This window comes from Phalangium opilio, unplaced genomic scaffold (genome assembly GCF_054372755.1).
Source record: "Phalangium opilio isolate 3A_F unplaced genomic scaffold, DU_Popi_V2 ptg000209l_1, whole genome shotgun sequence".
Classification (NCBI taxonomy): Eukaryota; Metazoa; Arthropoda; class Arachnida; order Opiliones; family Phalangiidae; genus Phalangium; species Phalangium opilio.
Window position 1 is genome coordinate 6,722,014 of NW_028324217.1, and position 19,970 is coordinate 6,741,983.

The following is a 19,970-nucleotide window of genomic DNA, read 5'->3' on the forward strand; positions in this document are numbered from 1 at the left end:
CACGCGTGTCACTAGTTCATGACGCAAGCTGCTCGCGAGCAGCGCAGCGTCCGGGATCGCGGATCGAGTGGGCTATGTCAGGAGTCACTGTCAGCCTCATCCTCCTCCCCCTTCAATCTACTCACGTGCAGGACTAGAAATAAGACAACTCATCCATGAAAAGTTTCTCTACAATTCAATCTCGCGCCAAATTTGAAAATTCAAGAGTGGCGCCTCTTTTTAAGGCAGAAAAAAATAAATAAAATATGAAAAAAAATTGGAAATTTTACATTTTTAACTTTTTCTGAAACGGGGCTCTTGAAGTTAATCACTTTAGAATGGAAACTGTTCGATCAGGGTATATTGTTAATGGCTGTTTAAAGAAAATATATCATCTCTTTTAAAAGTGAAAACTATTATAAAATTAACATATTCCTTGGTCTGGGCATAGCCTCCTAGATCACGCTGCTCGCGCTATAGAAGCCCGTCCAAAGAATTATTTTCCTATGTTAAAAGCGCGTATCCGATCGTGGATTTTCACTAGAAAAATCAAAGCCGTCAGCTTTTAACATGGCGCTTGATAACTTAGAAAAAACCCTAATAAAACCAGTTTTAAGTTTATAATTTTGCTATATTCCGAGTCGCTTAAAGAATATATTGTCTTTCATAACGTGAAAAGTATTTTTATTTTGTTGAAATGAAAGGTTTACAAAAACATTACCCTTAAATTCTCAAAGTAATATCATATTATATGAGCTCATAAATTGTTATATTTTCATGTTTTATAATAACACAGATTGTGTTTATAATGGTTCCTTTTTAAAGACGAAGTCCTCGATCTGGATTCTCAATCGTGGATATGAAAAAACACCATATTCGGCGAGTTGCTTCGGAGATAACCTTTCCAATGCAACATGGCAAGCTCGCAGTTTGAAATTTTGGAGGGAACATCTCGTACCTTTATGTTGAAACAAATCGTATTCATTTGCAAACGCGGTTTTGCAAATGAAGCACTCGTAAATTACAGGTTTCACATCAGTGCTTGAACAGTTTTCATATCTTCGTGAAGTTTCGAAATATTTGTCATACAAATGATTAGATGTCTCGTGTGCACGACGGGATGTTTCGGAAGGGAAACACAGACTACATTTAGAACACTTGAAAGATTTATCACGGCAGTGAAACAATTTATGTGTTTTCAGATGTGAGCCACATTTGAAGGCGAAACCGCATTCCGTACATTTGAACGGTCTTTCATCAGTATGCACAATTTTGGAGTGTTGATTTAACGTGTAAGGTTTTTTGAAGGTTTTTCCACACTGTTCACAAGAAAAGGGCCTTTTGTTCTGGTGAACACAAATCTTGTGACGATTTAAATGGGTTTTGTTCTTAAATTTAGCGTCACATAAGTCGCATTGAAATGATTTAGTTGTCATATGAACTCTTCTCTTGTGGTTGTTTAACAAACATTTAGTTTGATAAGAACGCTCGCAATGTTCGCAATTGAATGGTTTATCCGCCAAGTGCGTAGTCTTGTGCAAATTTAGACTCGATCTGATTTTGAAAGCTTTATCACACTTTTCGCATTTAAATGGTCGCTCCGAAGAATGAAGAACCTTATGAGCATTAAGATTCCACAATCTTTTAAAGGTTTTATCGCATTCAGAACATTTGTGGAGTTTCAAGTCAAGGTCATGTTGTGATTTGTAACTAGAGTTACACAAATCATATTTGGACATGTGAGTGAGTTGATGTGTTGTCAAAGTATCTTTCCTTTTGAAGGCCATATGACACAATTGACATTTAAATCGACGTTCGGACGAGTGCGTGAGTTGATGAACTGTCAAATTTTTTTTCCATTTGAAGGTCATCTGGCACACATGGCATTTAAATGGACGATCAGATGAGTGTCTAACCTTATGCTTTGTTAGAAGTTTCTTAATATGAAACGACAAGCCACAGACATCACATTTAAAAGGCTTCTTAGCATCGTGTGTTTGTCTTTCATGCATTAATGGGGATAACTTCCTTTGTTCCTGATTCTCCGTAACTTCTTCTGCATTGTCAGTGTTTTCCTCTGAGGGATGAACCGAATCTGCTTCTTTAGAAAAGCTAGTCTCGTCATCATCGTTCATAATGATGATTGGCCATTTTAGTGAAAAGTTTGAAGTTGTTTCCAAATTTTCCACCTCATCCGAGTCCGGCTTCTCAGTTTTTATGAATTTAATTGGGCGAAACATTCCAATAAATGATCGTAACTACGTAATTTTTATGAAACTGGCATCCAAGTGTCTCTCCTCGGTAACAGCTTACAACGGCAAGGTTTCAATAGGCTTGAAGAACAGCCACACTGATATATTTTTCATCGTTGGTCTTGAGACTGAATTCAACCATGTAAGAAGTAGCTTTCTTTTTAAACACCGTAGGACTTTTTGTCTGTCTTAATGAAAAAAGATTTTACTTACTGAACTTGTGAAATTGCACTAACTTTGATTTCATTCACGTTCATTCGATGATGAAGTTAACTGTGATATGGCTGTTATTTTTAAACGAACCGCGGGCGAAGACTAAATGGCTGTTTGATTAAAGTTAATTTGTGTACTTTAATAAATTGTCTTAACTTTATTAGTTACGTGCCCATATGGCTCAAAAGTATCACACTAAAATTACCATTTACAAACAAAGGGCGCCAATACGCCGTATTGAATACGAATTTCTCTTACCGAAAATCCTAGCAGACAGCTTCATTACTCAGAACACAGCTGACTCGATCACGCTTTTGGCTTCAAGTGCTATAGAAGCAAGCAGTCTGGGAAATAAGGATATTTTTTAAACTAGTCCTTGGGACCAGTGACCCCCCTAGTCCCCGAAATAATTAACTGGTCTCCGTACTGGTCCCAGGCTTTGTTCTCCTATAGATTTGCAATTAATAAACTGGTCCTGAGCACCAGTAACCCCCATTTCTTGAATTAAAAAACTAGTCCAAGCAATTAATAAAATGGTTTTGGACCAGAGGAAGTGTGCTATTTCCCAGACTGGAAGCAAGTCCATCGTCTAATCGGCCTCAAAACGCGTATCACCAGGGGCGGAAATAATTTAAATTTCTTATTGGACATGGGTCTAGTGACACCCCTGTTTGACTGCAAAATTTATAGGACATTTGACTCATGTGTAGCAGTTTTTTAAATGTTAATGTTTTTGTTAGAATTTATTGTCGCCGATGTAAAAAATGCACAACTAATGTAAAGCCAAATATTGATCTCAGAAATAAGAAAAAAAAATCCACAAGAAAAGGTGTATAATAGATTTATAATTAGCAAACCATCCTCGAAAACTTTGGGAACCACTGGCCTAAAGAAATTCTAAAAATTACTAAAAGATAAACGCAACAAATATAAATCTTTAAAAACCTTTTCTTATTTCACGGAATTAGGCCTAAATGAAAGTGATGCATTCGTTTTTGACCATGCATCTAGAAGCTTTTATTAATTGTGAATCGTATGTTTTTCAATGTCTTGCGCACGTCTCTTAATTTAAAATATCAAATTGGTTTTGAATTTAAATTAATTGAAGGCTACATTGCATCTAAACCTCCGTAATCATTACTCCACGGAAGGAGATTGTTTACATCCAAGATGGCATGAGTCTGCGACACAGCTATTCGACGTCAGCAACGTCATCAAAACGTAGTTTAAGTGAGCCAATAAGATAATTTAAACTTTTCGTTACGTGTTGGCGGGAGGGGCTCTATACTGGGCTGAGTCAGACTGAAGACTAATCGTTCTCCATTCCTACTTCTAAAATTAAAACCATCCCTGGTTATATGTAACGATATTAACTTTCTTCGTATTTGCATACCGTCTCATATTCTCATGAGATTCAGACATATCGTTTCGTTTAATTAAAATAACGCATCAGGCATTATCATTAAATGTAAAATAAATTCAAATTTTTTCTAACATACATAAAGTAATGGAATTTTTACATGGTGTAATACCAAAAGCACTATGTGATTTTGGTAATACCATTCTCTCGATTCATTTGAGAAATGACACCGTCGCAAGCCGAGTCGCAAGCACATTTCAATAAAATATCAAAAGTTTCCAGACTATAGAATCTTATCATTAGTTTTAATTAATTTAAATAAGTATTGGGTAAGCTATTTTTGCATTAGTTGTAAAGATTATGAAACGTGTCGGTTAAAGGTTGTTGATTTTCGTAAACAAGAACATTAAGAACGAGATCGATTAACTTGTTAAATATTTTAATATTAATACATTGAATTATTGTCCATCGATAAGAGATGTTCAGCGTCAAGGTCTCGATTTTCTATGTTCTTTTGGCGATGACTTTCATCGTCCAGGAGAGCTGTAAGTATAAATTTTAATTGAATTTTTACTCCCTTACGATTTGACAGACCAATATAAAAAAAAAACATAATTAATACCTTTTTTCCAGTAAAAGAAATTGACATATTTTTTGAATTTAAGAGAAATATTAGTCCATGTTTTTGGTTTTTCAGCTGGTCAATGTCCAGACCATATTGTACATTGCGGAAACGTTTGTCTCGATTCTCCTTGCGACAATTGTCCCGAAGGTACCACTTGTTGCCAAACGGTGCCAAACAGTTGCAGTTGCGAAACTTTGGAATGTATTTGAAGTAAAGAATGTTCCAAAAGTCGTTAAATTTGTAGAATAACAATGTCAATTTTTCATTAAATTCAAAGTTACAAATATGAATTTTTACTTCCAACTGCAAATGGGAATTGTTTCTTTACTTTAAACTAATTCGGGATAAAAAATACAAGAAAAAAAGCCGGAGGAAGAGCTTAAGTTTTTGACATCAAATGCCATAAACGCAACGTTAGATCAAATTACGGAAAGGCTTGGTTTCAACGTTATTGCTATTGAAAATTTAACCATAGTACCCCGGTTTTAGGTTGGTCATAAGCCTTAGGTGCAACAATTAATAACTTCTATTTACACGTACCTTCGCTACTTCAATATAAATAACTCAATGATGCACAACAATGAAAAGCATTCTGATATTTTCAGGCGGCTACGAATGGACCCCAACTATAAAAGTCCATAAGATGTATTCCATAAGTTTGTCGCTGGTTACTGAGAGCTTGTTATGAAGTGACATAAAGCGCCGCCTGGTGAGGCATTGTCTCAAACTAAATAGGAAAATGGACTGCAAAATCGAGCGTAGTCAAATCTCTCCTGTCGTTCTCCAACTAGCTCTCAGTAAGTCTCTAGCATTACGAAGTATATTAAGTGTCATACTTATGGAACATATCTTATAGACTTATGCAACTATGGTACTACAGAATCAAACTTCCCTCCTACAAGCGTGAACATTTGAGACATTAGTGACGTCATAATACTTGCAAATCATAGTCAAACTAAGTAGACGACGGGCTTAACGTCATTGAATATTGGTACCGATTTTTAGAGTAAAAAATATAACTGGATATGATCTGGCTTCGTTTTAGCATAAGTACAATAGCAATTATTGTATTTATTATTTTAGCGTAAGTGCAAAGTTTTGGTCCAAATGCAGACTTACTAGTTTATGCGAGACAAAGAAGAAAAAAATCAAAATGGTATTGAACTATTTTTCATAACGGGGTCCAAAAATGTTTTGATACGGTGCTTTTGAAAACACTCATATTGTAACTTGAAAATTTGTCGCTAAAAATTAATTATGTTAAGTTTATTTTTGTTGCACAATACTTTGACTTTGTTTTTATATTTTGTTTTAATTCTGGAATTCCGGTGATTTTACGGACTTGTATTAAGATAACTGTGCTGCGCGCCATTGCGAAACAGTACAATTGTTCAATTGACAGCTGTTTTAGATTAGATTGTTATCGAAATTATTTCGGAACTTGATCCATTTTGGAAAATAAATCTAGATAAGGTTAAATAGCTGCAAATTATGTCAGTTAATTTATGATCGTTTGATGTACTATAAATATATTTTAACTTTGATTTGTTTAATTTTTATACAGGTCAGTAGATCTTTATTTGTTAGTAATTGTTGGCATATACAACAGTATTTGTCGGCTTGTGGCTGAGGTATTTTTTTAACATAACGTCATGCCTTAAAAGAACGGCCTTTTCCTAAATATAAAAGAAAAGATATTAAAAAATAAATGATCTCTTATTGCAGAATAAATAGCATTTAGTTAGTCTTAAAAACAAGGGACTACTGCGCCATCCGCCATTGGTTTAGTGGCGTCTGCTAAACCGAACCACTTACCCTTACGGAACTGGTTGAATTCTCACAGGCTGAGAGAGGCAAGGGTTCAGTTTAGCAGACGCCACTAAACCAATGGTGGCGCAGTGGTCCTCATTTTTAAGACTAATTAAATGCTAATTATTTTGTAATAAGACATCGTGTATACTTTTGCTTAATATTTTTCCTTTTATATTTAGAAAAGGACGTTCATTTAAGGGATAACGTTATGTTAGCTAACCCTTTCATTAAGTCTCGAATAAGTTCAAGATCACATGAAACGTGGATGACATTGAAAATTACATATTTTCAAAAACTTGTTACCTGGAAATAAAACTCTCCTTTCGTCAACTAACCTGTTCAATGCGGCTCTATAAACTTTGATCTGTTTAGGTAACAGAAACAATTTGGCATCATCCAAGACTACAATTTTTCATGACATGAGAAGTATTTTTATTTTATCCAATGTATAGGCCTAGTATACAAAAACATTACTCATAAGTTTTAAGATTTTGTAATAACATAGCTTGAGTTTATAATGGTTCCTTTTTAATGACGAAGTCCTCGATCTGGATTCTCAATCGTGGATATGAAAAAACACCATATTCGGCGAGTTGCTTCGGAGATAACCTTTCCAATGCAACATGGGAAGCTCGCAATTTGAAGTTTTGGAGGGAACATCTCATACCTTTATGTTGAAACAAATCGTATTCATTTGCAAAAGCTGTTTTGCAAATGAAGCACTCGTAAATGACAGGTTTCACATCAGTGCTTGAACAGTTTTCATATCTTCGGGAAGTTTCGAAATATTTGTCATACAAATGATTAGATGTCTCGTGTGCACGACGGGATGTTTCGGAAGGGAAACACATACTACATTTAGAACACTTGAAAGATTTAGCACGTAAGTGTAACAATTTATGTTTCTTCAAATATGAGTCACATTTGAAGGCCGAACCGCATTCCGTACATTTGAACGGTCTTTCATCAGTATGCACCATTTTGAAGTGGCGATTTAACTCGTAAGGGGTTTTGAAGGATTTGCCACACTGTTCACAAGGAAAGGGCCTTTCGTTCTCGTGAACATCAATTATGTGAAGATTTAAACTGCTTTTGTTTTTAAATTTAGCGTCACATAAGTCGCATTGAAATGGTTTAGTAGCGATATGGACTGTTCTCTTGTGAGTGTTTAACAAACATTTAGTTTGGTAAGAACGCTCGCAATGTTCGCAATTGAATGGTTTATCCTCCAAGTGTGTAGCCTCGTGCAAATTTAGACTCGACTTCTTTTTGAAAGATTTATCACACTTTTCGCATTTAAATGGTCGCTCCGAAGAATGAAGAACATTATGAGCATTTAGATTCCGCAATCTTTTAAAGGTTTTATCGCATTCAGAACATTTGTGGAGTTTCAAGTGACGGTCATGTTGTGATTTGTAACTAGAGTTACACAAATCATATTTGGACATGTGAGTGAGTTGATGTTCCTTCAAACCAACGTTCCATTTGAAGGCCATATGACACAATTGACATTTAAATGGGCGTTCGGACGAGTGTTTGACTTTATGCGATGCCAATTCAGAATTGCGTTTGAATGCCATATGACAGACTTCACATTTAAAGCGACGTTCGGACGAGTGTGTGAGTTTATGTTGTGCCAAGTCCATTTTGCCTTTGAAGGCCTTATGACACACTTCACATTTAAATGGACGTTCGGACGAGTGTGTGAGTTTATGTTGTGCCAAGTCCATTTTGCCTTTGAAGGCCTTATGACACACTTCACATTTAAATGGACGTTCGGATGAGTGTGTGAGTTTATGAACGCTCAAACTTTGTTTCCGTTTGAAGGCCATCTGACACACTTGACAGTTAAATGGACGTTCGGTAGAGTGTATGAGTTTATGTTGGTCCAAGTCTCTTTTGCCTTTGAAGGTCTTCTGACACCGTTCACATTGAAACGGACGATCAGACGAGTGTCTAACCTTATGCTTTGCTAAAAGTTTCTTAATATTAAACGACAAGCCACAGACATCACATTTAAAAGGCTTCTTAGCATCGTGTGTGAGTTTATGTTGTGCCAAGTTCCTTTTGCCTTTGAAGGCCTTATGACACACTTCACATTTAAATGGACGTTCGGACGAGTGTGTGAGTTTATGAACGCTCAAACTTTGTTTCCGTTTGAAGGCCATCTGACACACTTGACATTTAAATGGACGTTCGGTAGAGTGTATGAGTTTATGTTGGTCCAAGTCTCTTTTGCCTTTGAAGGTCTTCTGACACCGTTCACATTGAAACGGACGATCAGATGAGTGTCTCACCTTATGCCTTGTTAAAAGTGAATTTCTATTAAACGACAAGCCACAGACGTCACATTTAAAAGGCTTCTTAGCATTGTGTGATTGTCTTCTATTCATTAATGGGGATAACTTCCTTTGACCCTGATTCTCCGTAATTTCTTCCGCATCTTCGGTATTTTCCGCTGGGGGATGAACCGAATCCGCTTCTTTAGAAGTGCTAGTCTCGTCATCATCGTTCTTAATGATGATTGGCCATTTTAATAAAAAGTTTGAAGGTGATACCAAATTTTCCACCTCATCCGAGTCCGGCTTCTCAGTTTTTATGAATTTAATTGGACGAAACATTCCAATAAATTATCGTAACTACTTTATGTTCTTATATATTTTTATGAAGCTGGTATCCAAGAAATTAGTCTCTACTCCGTTACAGATAAAAACGTCAAGGCTTCAATAGGCTTGAAGAACGGCAATACTGATATATATTTCATCGTTGGTCTTGAGACTGAATTCATCCACGTAAGAAAGAAGTAGCTTGCATTTTTAAACACCGTAGGACTTTTTGTCTGTCTTAATGAAAAAAGATTTTACTTACTGAACTTGTGAAATCGCATAAAATTTGATTTCATTCACGTTCATTCTATGATCTTAAATGTTTTTACAATGTATTTACGCACCAATTCTGAGAAATTTGATTTCTAAGTGAAGAGCAACGCTAAAGACACTCCATTCTCCAAGGCCACCGTATATAAGACTGGCTGGTACATAGCCAGGAGATGGTTATCTTGACTACTGGGCTTAACGCAGCACGAGCAGTGCCATCGACCTCTCTTTCTCAAAAGCGCTGGTCTTTCGGGATTTTAAAGAACAAGATGGTCTAGCCCATAATTACACCACATCGTTTACGTTCTCTCGCTGTCCCAACTTCAATAGCTCTTTAAATAAATTTCTCTCTTCGTGGTTCCCCCCCCCCCGACACGAGAGATGAGGGGAAACTTTGATAGAAAATATCTGATCTGTCGGTTCATAGCGCACCCGATCACGCGCTTCACGACGCAAGCTGCTCGCGCCACGGTCGGTTTAAAAATCGGTCGCGCCAAGCCAAAAATTCAGTTTTTCTAACGGGTTTTTCTTTGGGAAACCGATGAAAACTTATATTTTCATTTCAAAATGTGTAACTATTGCATTCTGGAATGAAACAAGTATTTCCCTTAACACGGTTGCACGACTTGGTTCTTTGCTTGAAGTTTACATATTTCAAGTTTTTCGTCAATATCTCACTCCAGAGTGAGTAGCAGACGACGCGTTCTTCAAAACTACAAAGATAAATTAGTTGTCTATTCTGCCGCGAAGCTGCATCTCCTGCCCTCGCGTTAGATTTTTACTCCTACTCCAAACTTTGATAGAAAATTTATTGAAGCACCTATAAACTTTATCCTGGCGAAGTATCTTCTAATATATGGCTACGTGGCAACGTGAATCACATGTCGCCAACTCCCTACTTACTTCCTCTATTCAGTTTTTAATACTTCTACGACTATTACAATTCGGGCAAAACTATTAGTCCCATCGATACCATGTAGCTAAGAAGAAACCAATAGACCTAAGGGCAAAATCGCCAAAAGCGCGCGTCTGTATAAAGAACTCACCGTCGCCCGCACCGACTGCTTCTATCTCCTTTTCCTCTCTTTTGAATAGCCAGTGTGTAGCCAGAGGGTAGCGCGAATCCAACCCCCGTTTTCGCAGTGGTGTCGCTAGGCTTTTTGTGGGGGATAACCCCTAAATTTCAAACAACCCCTTCAAAATAATCCGTAAACCCTACCAAAATATTCTAAGGGAGCGGTAGCTCCCTTAGATAAGGCCTGATGACGGCTTTAATGTATAAGGAAGGTTTTAGGATTGGTTTTAACTTTTTTCGTATTAAGTTTATTGTTTCGAAATTTTTCTACTGAACTAAAATCCGGGCCCTTAATATGTGGTAAAAATTTCAAGATGATCCACCTAATAGTTTATTTTATAAAGCATAAAGTTGCTAAGGGTGGTTTTCATTTCCATAAAATTAATCACAGATTTTGGCGAAAAACTAGAGAATCTCCATAGAAATAACATGGGAAATTTTCCAAACTTACCCATTTTGTAACTACCCTTACAAAAATAACTATACGTTTGATAGATTTGAAAACGGTCTTAAATGAAAGCCCCATTTTTAAAGTGGGCGCCAATTTTTGTTTCATTAAGAAAAACAAAGTTTAAGTATTGTTTTTAATAGTTTTAAGTACCTGCTCCGAATTACGTGGTTTACCTTTAAACTGTGGAACTTAAGACTTTTTTGCTTGGGTTAAGTAATAAGGAAAGTCATTCTAGGACTTACGTCGTTTTACTGCGGATAATCAAATTTGTAGGGCAATTAGCTAGCTTAATTGTCATTATAACTATTGCGCGTCCAACTAATTTAGTTGCGAAGTACAGATTAAACTTAATTAAACAAAATAAGCAATTAAAGATAATTACCAATTATAGGTAATTAAATTTTTACACGAGTCTAAACTATAACATCTGTTTGTGTACAAGTCTACGGAATCTGTTTAAGCGCAGACTTACAGAATATTTTTGTGCAAAGGAGTATAAATTCTCTTTGTGCAGAGGCCTTTGCAATCATTTCGTGCACAGGCCTATGGAATATTGTTTTACACAGCCTCTGGAATATTGTTTTACACAGGTCTACGGAATATTTTTGTGCAAATCTGCATGGAATCCTTTTGAGTATAGGAGTATGGAATCTTCTGTGCACAGGTCTATGGAATTTTTTGTTCATGGGTCTATGGTATATTTATGTGTACAAGTTTGAAGAATCTTTATGTGCACACAAGTCTGAAGAATCTTTATGTGCACACAAGTCTGAAGAATCATTATGTGCACACAAGTCTGAAGAATCTATATGTGCACACAAGTCTGAAGAATCTTTATGTGCACACAAGTCTGAAGAATCTTTATGTGCACACAAGTCTGAAGAATCTTTATGTGCACACAAGTCTGAAGAATCTTTATGTGCACACAAGTCTGAAGAATCTTTATATGCACACAAGTCTGAAGAATCATTAAGTGCACACAAGTCTGAAGAATCTATATGTGCACACAAGTCTGAAGAATCTTTATGTGCACACAAGTCTGAAGAATCTTTATGTGCACACAAGTCTGAAGAATCTTTATGTGCACACAAGTCTGAAGAATCTTTATGTGCACACAAGTCTGAAGAATCTTTATGTGCACACAAGTCTGAAGAATCTTTATATGCACACAAGTCTGAAGAATCTTTATGTGCACACAAGTCTGAAGAATCTTTATGTGCACACAAGTCTGAAGAATCTTTATGTGCACACACAAGTCTGAAGAATCTTTGTGTCCAAGTGAAAAATCTTTATTTGCACAGGTCTACGACTTCTGTTTGTGCACAAGTCTACGACATCTGTTTGTTCACAGGTCTACGACCTCTGTTTGTGCACAGGTCTATGGAATCTGATTTGCTCATTTCTATGACATCTCTTTTTGCGCAAGTCAATAACATTTGTTTATGCTCAAGTCTAAAACATCTCTTTTTGCGCAAGTCAATAACATTTGTTTATGCTCAAGTCTAAAACATCTGTTTGTACACAAGCCTAAAACATCTGTTTGTGCACAAGTCTAAAACATCTGTTTGTACACAAGACTAAAACAATCTGTTTGTGCACAAGTCTATTCCATCTGTTTGTGCACAAGTCTAAAGCATCTGTTTGTGCACAAGTCTAAAGCATCTGTTTGTGCACAAGTCTAAATCATCTGTTTGTGAACAAGTCTATAACACATGTTTGTGATCAATTCTATAACACCTGCTTGTGAACAAGTCTATAACACCTGTGTGTGAACAAGTCTATAACATCTCTTTGTGCACAAGTCTATAACATCTGTTTATTCACAAGTCTATGACATCTGTTTGTGCACACGCGAGTGACTTCTGTTTGAGCAAAGGTCTACGGAATATTTTTGAGCACGGGTCTACGTATTATTTTTGTGCAAATGGGTATGGAATCTTTTTGAGCATAAGGGTTTGAAATCTGTTTGAGCATAGGGGCATTGAAAATGTTTGTGCATAACTCTATGGAATCTGATGTGCACATGTCTATAACATCTCTTTTTGCGCAAGTCTGCGACATTTCTTTGTACACAAGTCTGTGATTCTATTTGTGCACAAGTGTACGAATACGAAATATTTTTATGCATTGGTGTACGGAATATTTTTATGCACAATTGTACGGAAATTTTTGTGCACAGGTGTACGAACTGTTTTTGTTCACAGGTGTACGGAATATTTTTGTGCATAGGTGTATGGAATATTATGGTGAAAATGGATTTGGAGTATTTTTGTGCACAGGTGTACGGAATATTTTTGTGAAAATGGATACCGACTAATTTTGTGCACAGGTGTACGTGATAGTTTTGTGCACAGGTGAACGTGATATTTTTGTGCAAATGGGTAAGGAACATTTTTGAGCATAGGGATATGGAATGTTTTTGTGCAGAGGTCCATGGATTATTTTTGTGTACAGGTATATGGAATGTTTTTGTGCAGAAGTCCGTGGAATATTTTTGTGTACAGGTATATGACTCATGTTTGTGCACAAATCTATAGAATGTTTTGTACACCGGTCTAGGACATATGATTGTGCACAAGTCTATGGCATCAGTTTGTGCAAAAGTCTAAGGTATGTGTTTTTGCACAAATATTTGACATCTATTTTTGCACAAGTCTATGGTATCTGTGTGTACAGGTCTACAAAATATGTTTGTGCACAAGTCTGAAGAATCTTTATGTGCACAAGTCTACGGAATCTCTTGTGCAAATGTCGATGACATCTCTTTTTGAGGAAGTATGAAATCAGTTTTTTACACAAGCATATGACATCTGTTTGTGCACAAGTCTATAACATCGGATTGTGCAAAACCGTGTGACTACTGTTTGTGTACAAGTCTGTGGAATCTATTTGTGCACGAGTCTACGTAATATATTTGTGCGCAAATCTATGGAATCTGTTTATGCGCTAGTCTACGGCATCTGTTTATGCACGGGTCTACGGAAAATGTTTGTGCAAATGGGTGTGGAATATTTTTGAGCATATATGGGTATGGAATGTTTCTGAACAGGTCCAAGGCATGTTTTTGTGCACAGGTCCATGGAATATTTTTGTACACAGGTCTATGTCACATGTTTATACAAAAGCCAATAGAATATTTTGTGCATAGGTCAATGGAATCGTTTTGTGCACAGCACAGTTTTATGACATATTTTGTGCGCAGGTCTAGGGAATATTTCTGTGCAAATGGTTATTGAATAGTTTTGTGCTATGGGTATGAAATCTTTATGTACACAGGTCTATGGAATCTTTATGTACACAAGCATATATAGTGTTTTGTGCACAGTTCCATGAAATATTTTGTGCACATCTCCATGAAATCTTTTGTGCACAGGTCTATGGAAACTTGATGTGCACAAGTCTATAGAATGTTTTTTGTGCACAGTTCCATGAAATATTTTGTGCACATCTCCATGAAATCTTTTGTGCACAGGTCTATGGAAACTTGATGTGCACAAGTCTATAGAATGTTTTTTGTGCACATGTCTATGACTTCTGTTTGTGCACAAAACTATGGAATCTGGTTTGAACAAGCCTGTGACTTCCACTTGTGTACAAGTCTACGCAATTTGTTTGTGCACATGGCTACGGAATCTGTGCACCGATCTCCGGAATCTGTTTGTACACAGGCCTACGGCATCTGTTTGTGCACAGATTTACGGAATCTGTTTCTTTACAGGTGTACGGCATCTGTTTGTGCACAGGCCTACGGCATATTTTTTTGAGCACAGGTCTAGGGAATCTTTTGTGCACTGTTTTATGGAATCTCTTTGGGCACAGGTCTATGGAATCGTTTTGTTCAAATGGGTATGGAATCGTTTCGTGCAAATGGGTATGAAATTGTTTTGAGCAAATGGGTATGGAATCTTTATGGAAACAGGTCTATGACTTCTGTTTGTAAACAAGTCTAAGACTTCTGTTTTTGCACTAGTCCGTGGATTCTGATGTGCACATATCCTTGACATCTCTTACTGCGCAAGTCTATGATGTATTTTTTTGTGCAAGTCTATGACATCTGTTTGTGCACAACCCTGTGACTTCCGTTTGTGTCCAAGTATCCGGAATCTGTTTGTGCACATGTCTACGGTATCTGTTTGTGCGCATGTCTACGGTATCTGTTTGTGTACAGGTCTACGGAATATTTTTGTGCACAAGCCTACTGAATCGGTTTGTGCAGAGGGCCAAGGAATCTGTCTTTGCAAGGGCCACTGCATCTGTTTGTGCACAGGTCTAAAGAACATTTTTCTGCAAATGGATACGGGATATTTTTGTGCAAATGGATATGCAGTACTTTTGTGCACTGGTGTACGAGATATTCTTGAGCATATTTTTGAGCATAGGGGTATGGAATGTTTTTGTGCAGAGGTCCATGGAATCGTTTTGTGTACAGGTATATAACATCTCTTTTTGCACAAGTTTATGACATCTGTTTGTGCGTAAGTCTATGACATAATTTTGTGCGCAAGTCTATGACATCAGTTTGTGCTCAATTCTAAGGGATCTGTTTTTGCACAATTATATGACATGTGTTTTCACAAGTCTATTAGAGCTCGGCATTTTCGATCAATTATCCACTTTGTTTTATCTTTATCCATACCCGAAAATTATCCACAGAACTTACATGTTAAATCGTATTATAATCCACAAATTTGTTTATAAATAATCGGTTATCCACCAATTTGTGGATAATTGATCGAAAATGCCGAGCTCTAAAGTCTATGTTATCTACGAAATATGTTTGTGCACTCAGGGTGACCACAAATAACCTTGTAATAGTTATAGGAAAATAGGAAATTCTACAGGGCCGGTAGGCCCTTGTAGATATGACTTGATACTCTTTTGTAACGTTAAAGCAAAATTCACATGCTTTTACCAATTTTCCTATGGAGATTAACATGTGGTTTTTCGTGATATTTAACCACCTCTAACTGAAAAACTAGAGCGAAGTTACTTTTCGGAATACTCTTAATTTAACAATTAAGTATTCAGGGTGTGCGATCGGCTAGTCTAATCAGAAACAATTAAGTCTAAGTATGTTAATTTTAGTTAATTACAGAAGTACTTGTTTCGACCATCGTGATTGGACATAATAATAATGCTAGAACTCTTCGAAAACTCAAAATAACCAAGTATCTATGGTGTAGTGGTTATCACGTCCGCTTTACACTCGGAAGGTCCCAGGTTCGAGCCCTGGTAGATACATGACTTGACTATCGTTATTGGACACAATAATAAGCTAAATCTCCTCGAAAACTCAGAATAACCAAGTATTCGTTGTGTAGTGGTTATCACGTCCGCTTTACATGCGGAAGGTCCCGGGTTCGAGCCCTGGTAGATACATGTTTTGACCATCGTGATTGGACATAATAATAAGCTAGATCTCTTAGGAATCTCAGTATTACCAGGTATGTGTAGTGCAGTGGTTATCTCGTCCGCCTAACACGCGGAAGGTGCAACGTTCGGGCCCTGCTAGATGCATGTTTTGACCATCGTAATTGGGCATAATAATAAGCGGTAAAGAAAACATAATTACTCAAAATTTAATTACATTAAGACTGAAGCGACAGATATTATATAAAAACGTCTTGGTTTGGACCAAGGCCGAAAAAACAAACGATATGTGTGAGGTTTATCAATTGACTGAAGTATCAGATATTGAATTTTTTTCTAGTTGTTTTTATACACTCAATCCTTAATCAATATTTAATTCAATCAACTGATTTTACTGTTAATCGACCTAGTCCCTCTAAATTAATTGAAAAAATTACATATCTACGCTTTTTCAAGAACAATTACATTTTCCGAAAACATTTTATAATGAAATTAATTATTTTGAAGGGATTTCGGGTCAATGCTCACTAACTTGTGAGCATCTTGACCGACATAGTTTTAATTGTTGCTGGCTTGACAAATTTTCAAGTTTGCACCAAAAGAAGTTTAAATCTGTTTTAAGTTGTTGATAAGACTGTCGTTTAGAGTGAATGTCGTCTACTTAAGACAAAGCAACAAAGTTTATCCTGTGTGGTAAAGGGTAAAGATCACATAAACAGAAATACTTCTCAGACTTGTTATATTCATTTCCCGCGGAAATAATATGGTTAAACACATCATTCATTACTAGTTATGCCAAGAAGGTCACATTTAACTCCGACACCCCCTCCCTTCCTCTATTTTCAAAATATATGGCATTTTATAATCACCAGTGGTTTCAGTGTATGGGTCATCTGAGCCGTCGCAACACACTCAGCCAATATTACCATAGACTGAGTTATGACCAAGAAATTCTTAAGTACGGAAAAGGAAGTTCCAGTGCAACTTTACCATCAAAGAGGCGACAATAGAAATGTAGCATTTCGATATACGAAATTAAATGTATAAATTCGCGCAACACCCTTGTTTGGCATCCACGATCAAATATTTACATTTTCCATTCGAGTTATGCCAAAGTTCGCTTGCTTTTTTTAGACATCCAGTAGAACATTTCAAATATTCAATACTGTATCCTCAACATGATAAATAAATTTCACGATAAAATGTTTTCGGAAAATGTAATTGTTCTTGAAAAAGCGTAGATATGTAATTTTTTCAATTAATTTAGAGGGACTAGGTCGATTAACAGTAAAATCAGTTGATTGAATTAAATATTGATTAAGGATTGAGTGTATAAAAACAACTAGAAAAAAATTCAATATCTGATACTTCAGTCAATTGATAAACCTCACACATATCGTTTGTTTTTTCGGCCTTGGTCCAAACCAAGACGTTTTTATATAATTTACAATTGATTTACAGGAAATTATAGGAGACTAGCTGTTACCCGCGGCATCGCTTGAGTGTAGTAAGAACTTCCATCAAGTATGGGTACATTTTACTGATTCGACTAATATTTTTGTAGCATCCTAGGAGCGAAGGCACGCCGCACTCGGCGTCGCCCATCAGCTCGTCGGGACATTTTTTATTACTTTACACGCAGACATTCTATAAAGAAAGGTTTTTAAATATCTGGCCGCCATTTAAAATGATGGCAACAAATCGATCCCGAAAGACCAAGACCCGTCTATAGGTTAAAGGAATCCAGTGTACTAAATATTTGTGAAATCAGTTGAAACTCACGGACTTTCTTACAAAGAGAAGATTTGTTTCATTTCTGGACGCCATTTATGAAGATGGCGGCGGATTGGAAAAATCTTTCTTAGTACGCGCCTACTACTTACTAGTAACGTTCCTCCAAATTTTCAGCCTTCTGGGGCCAGCGGTTTGGGCTGGGCGATGATTATCAGTCACTCTGTCAGTCAGTCAGGACTTTGATTTATATAGATATAGGTGTATAATTAAAAAAACAGGAAAAGACAAGAGAACTACTCTTGAAAAAAATAGCAAAATATATGTTGCAAATGCTTTGATAGTAATAAGACAAGATTTACAAAGGAGCTTTGGTTTAATTATAACCATAATTTCGTAAGATATGTTACATAAATTTGTCACTGGAAACTGAGAGCTTGTCTCGAAGTGACGTAAATGAAACGTCATAGGTTCTCGTAAAGCGACGCCTGATGAGGCCCTGTCAAAGGCTTAGTACAGACTAAATAGGAAGATGGAGTAGAGAATCGTGTGTAGTCAATTCTCGCGTCGTTCTCGAACTAGCTCTCATTAAGTCTCTAGCATTTCGAAATATAGGAAGTGTCATACTTATGGAACGTAATCTTAGAAACATATGCTATAACTTTAAAACATCACAGACTTCCCTGACAAATATTTTTAGAGGCTTCCATAGCTTTGGTGATATATAACAAAACCAAAAGTGAGAGCGCACAAAATATCTACAATTTCAAAAAATAGGAAAATATAGGAAAATTATCGAAATTATAGGAACTAATAGGAAGACATCCGAAAATAGGAAAAATTATAAAATTTAGGAAATGTGGTCACCCAGCGCAGGTCTATGGAATATGTTTGTGCACAGGTGTATAGATTGTTTTTGTACACAGGTCTACGTAATAATTTTTTAGCCTGAGTCTTCGGAATCTATTTGTATTATTGCATCCACTGTGCTTTGCACGTGAAAACGACGGGAAGGCAATTTGAGTTGGACTAGGCGTTGAAGCAATCAAGATAAATACTTCTATAATAGATGGTTAGGGCCTTGTTAGTTCAAACGTGGTAACTAATATACGCGCAACACCACAAGACTTAAATGGAGCGCCTGCTTTTCAGTATACGTTTTAAAATACTAGTTTCTAAACAGTTTTAATTCATATTAAGACTGAAGTGACAGATATTAATAAAAACTGTCTTTGTACACAAAGACGCGAAAAAGTAAGAGATAAGTGTAGAAAATTAATTGTTTTAAGTAACAGATATTCAAATTTTCATTTTTGAAGACGTGATTATAAAACATCAATTATTTGAAAAAATTTCTTATCTTAGTTTTTTTCACAAAAATTTCAGAGAAACTACCTTGATACTACTGTTTATTTTCGAGAAACATTTGCTTCGAGGAAGTTCAAATACTCGGATATCTGAAAAATAGAGCTAGAAGTATTTATTTTTATATTTCAAAATTGAAAATATTGCGAACCGAAAATTACATTCGCCCTTTGACTGTGATGTAGTTATTAGAGTCAAAATATCTGTATAGCTTTGAGCGATATACAACACGTCAATTTTTGAAACCTCGAAAACTTTAAAATAAACGAACACGTTTTGTTAAGTTTTCATGCTTGTTTTATTTTGTCTGCTATCAACAATTTTCTGCCCATTTTATTCTCCTTATAGGCCCGAATACTCAAACTAGCTCTAAATTTTAAAAAGAAAATAAAATGCATACGTTTTCTATTTTTAAAATGATGCACATGTTTAAGGATAAAATATTTTACTTAAGGAATTTTGGTGAAAAAAACTAAGATAAGAAATTTTTTCAAATAATTGATGTTTTATAATCACGTCTTCAAAAATGAAAATTTGAATATCTGTTACTTAAAACAATTAATTTTCTACACTTATCTCTTACTTTTTCGCGTCTTTGTGTACAAAGACAGTTTTTATTAATTGCTCGTAGCCCCCAATTTCAAAGCAATATACAGGTATAAAAAATTATATATATTAATAGATTCGTTAATTTTTATCTTTGTATTGATGAATTTCAAAATCGAAGTGTATTAGTTTAATGAAAAAAAATATAGTAAAAACCATTCAACAGATAGAGACATGTAAAATTTTTCACGTTCTTTGGAAGGGAGTCCCAGTAGTGGCGATTAAAAGAAAACCAAAACTAAAACAAAACGACAA

General features: G+C 36.0%; 3 protein-coding genes, 1 long non-coding RNA gene and 1 other non-coding gene across 12 annotated transcripts in view; 3 read left to right on the forward strand and 2 right to left on the reverse strand.

Annotated features, from left to right (window-relative positions):
• LOC149618727 (multiple inositol polyphosphate phosphatase 1-like) overlaps window positions 1-19,970 on the forward strand; it is a 144,075-nt gene that overhangs the window by 95,573 nt on the left and 28,532 nt on the right. The window lies entirely within an intron of this gene.
• Window positions 633-2,667, reverse strand: LOC149618739 (uncharacterized). The gene is made up of 2 exons (XM_089854195.1): window positions 2,445-2,667; window positions 633-2,359 (listed from the first exon to the last, which is right to left on the reverse strand). The coding sequence occupies exon 2, from the start codon at window positions 2,217-2,219 to the stop codon at window positions 783-785; it is 1,437 nt and encodes a 478-aa protein (XP_089710321.1). The 5' UTR covers window positions 2,220-2,359; window positions 2,445-2,667; the 3' UTR covers window positions 633-782.
• On the reverse strand, window positions 6,650-10,237 carry LOC149618740 (uncharacterized). 3 transcript variants are annotated; one of them, XM_089855611.1, is made up of 3 exons: window positions 9,192-10,237; window positions 8,991-9,080; window positions 6,650-8,933 (listed from the first exon to the last, which is right to left on the reverse strand). In XM_089855611.1, the coding sequence occupies exon 3, from the start codon at window positions 8,860-8,862 to the stop codon at window positions 6,754-6,756; it is 2,109 nt and encodes a 702-aa protein (XP_089711737.1). In that variant the 5' UTR covers window positions 8,863-8,933; window positions 8,991-9,080; window positions 9,192-10,237; the 3' UTR covers window positions 6,650-6,753. The 3 variants fall into 3 exon arrangements, with proteins under 3 accessions (XP_089711737.1, XP_089711736.1, XP_089711738.1); XM_089855610.1 differs by having other exon boundaries at window positions 6,650-9,084; XM_089855612.1 differs by having other exon boundaries at window positions 6,650-9,019; window positions 9,110-10,237.
• LOC149618741 (uncharacterized) lies at window positions 12,517-15,188 on the forward strand. 6 transcript variants are annotated; one of them, XR_016375398.1, is made up of 4 exons: window positions 12,517-13,024; window positions 13,098-13,418; window positions 14,362-14,539; window positions 14,614-15,188. It is a non-coding gene; the product is annotated as an uncharacterized LOC149618741 (long non-coding RNA). The 6 variants fall into 6 exon arrangements; XR_016375397.1 differs by having other exon boundaries at window positions 12,520-13,253; window positions 13,320-13,418; XR_016375395.1 differs by having other exon boundaries at window positions 12,523-13,418.
• On the forward strand, window positions 15,812-15,884 carry TRNAV-UAC (transfer RNA valine (anticodon UAC)). The gene has a single exon. It is a non-coding gene; the product is annotated as a tRNA-Val (tRNA).

What these genes read in the sequence shown, in the direction of transcription:
- LOC149618740 (XM_089855611.1), bottom strand. Translation starts at nt 8,862, where the DNA reads ATGTTTCGTCCAATTAAATTCATAAAAACTGAGAAGCCGGACTCGGAT.
- LOC149618739 (XM_089854195.1), bottom strand. Translation starts at nt 2,219, where the DNA reads ATGTTTCGCCCAATTAAATTCATAAAAACTGAGAAGCCGGACTCGGAT.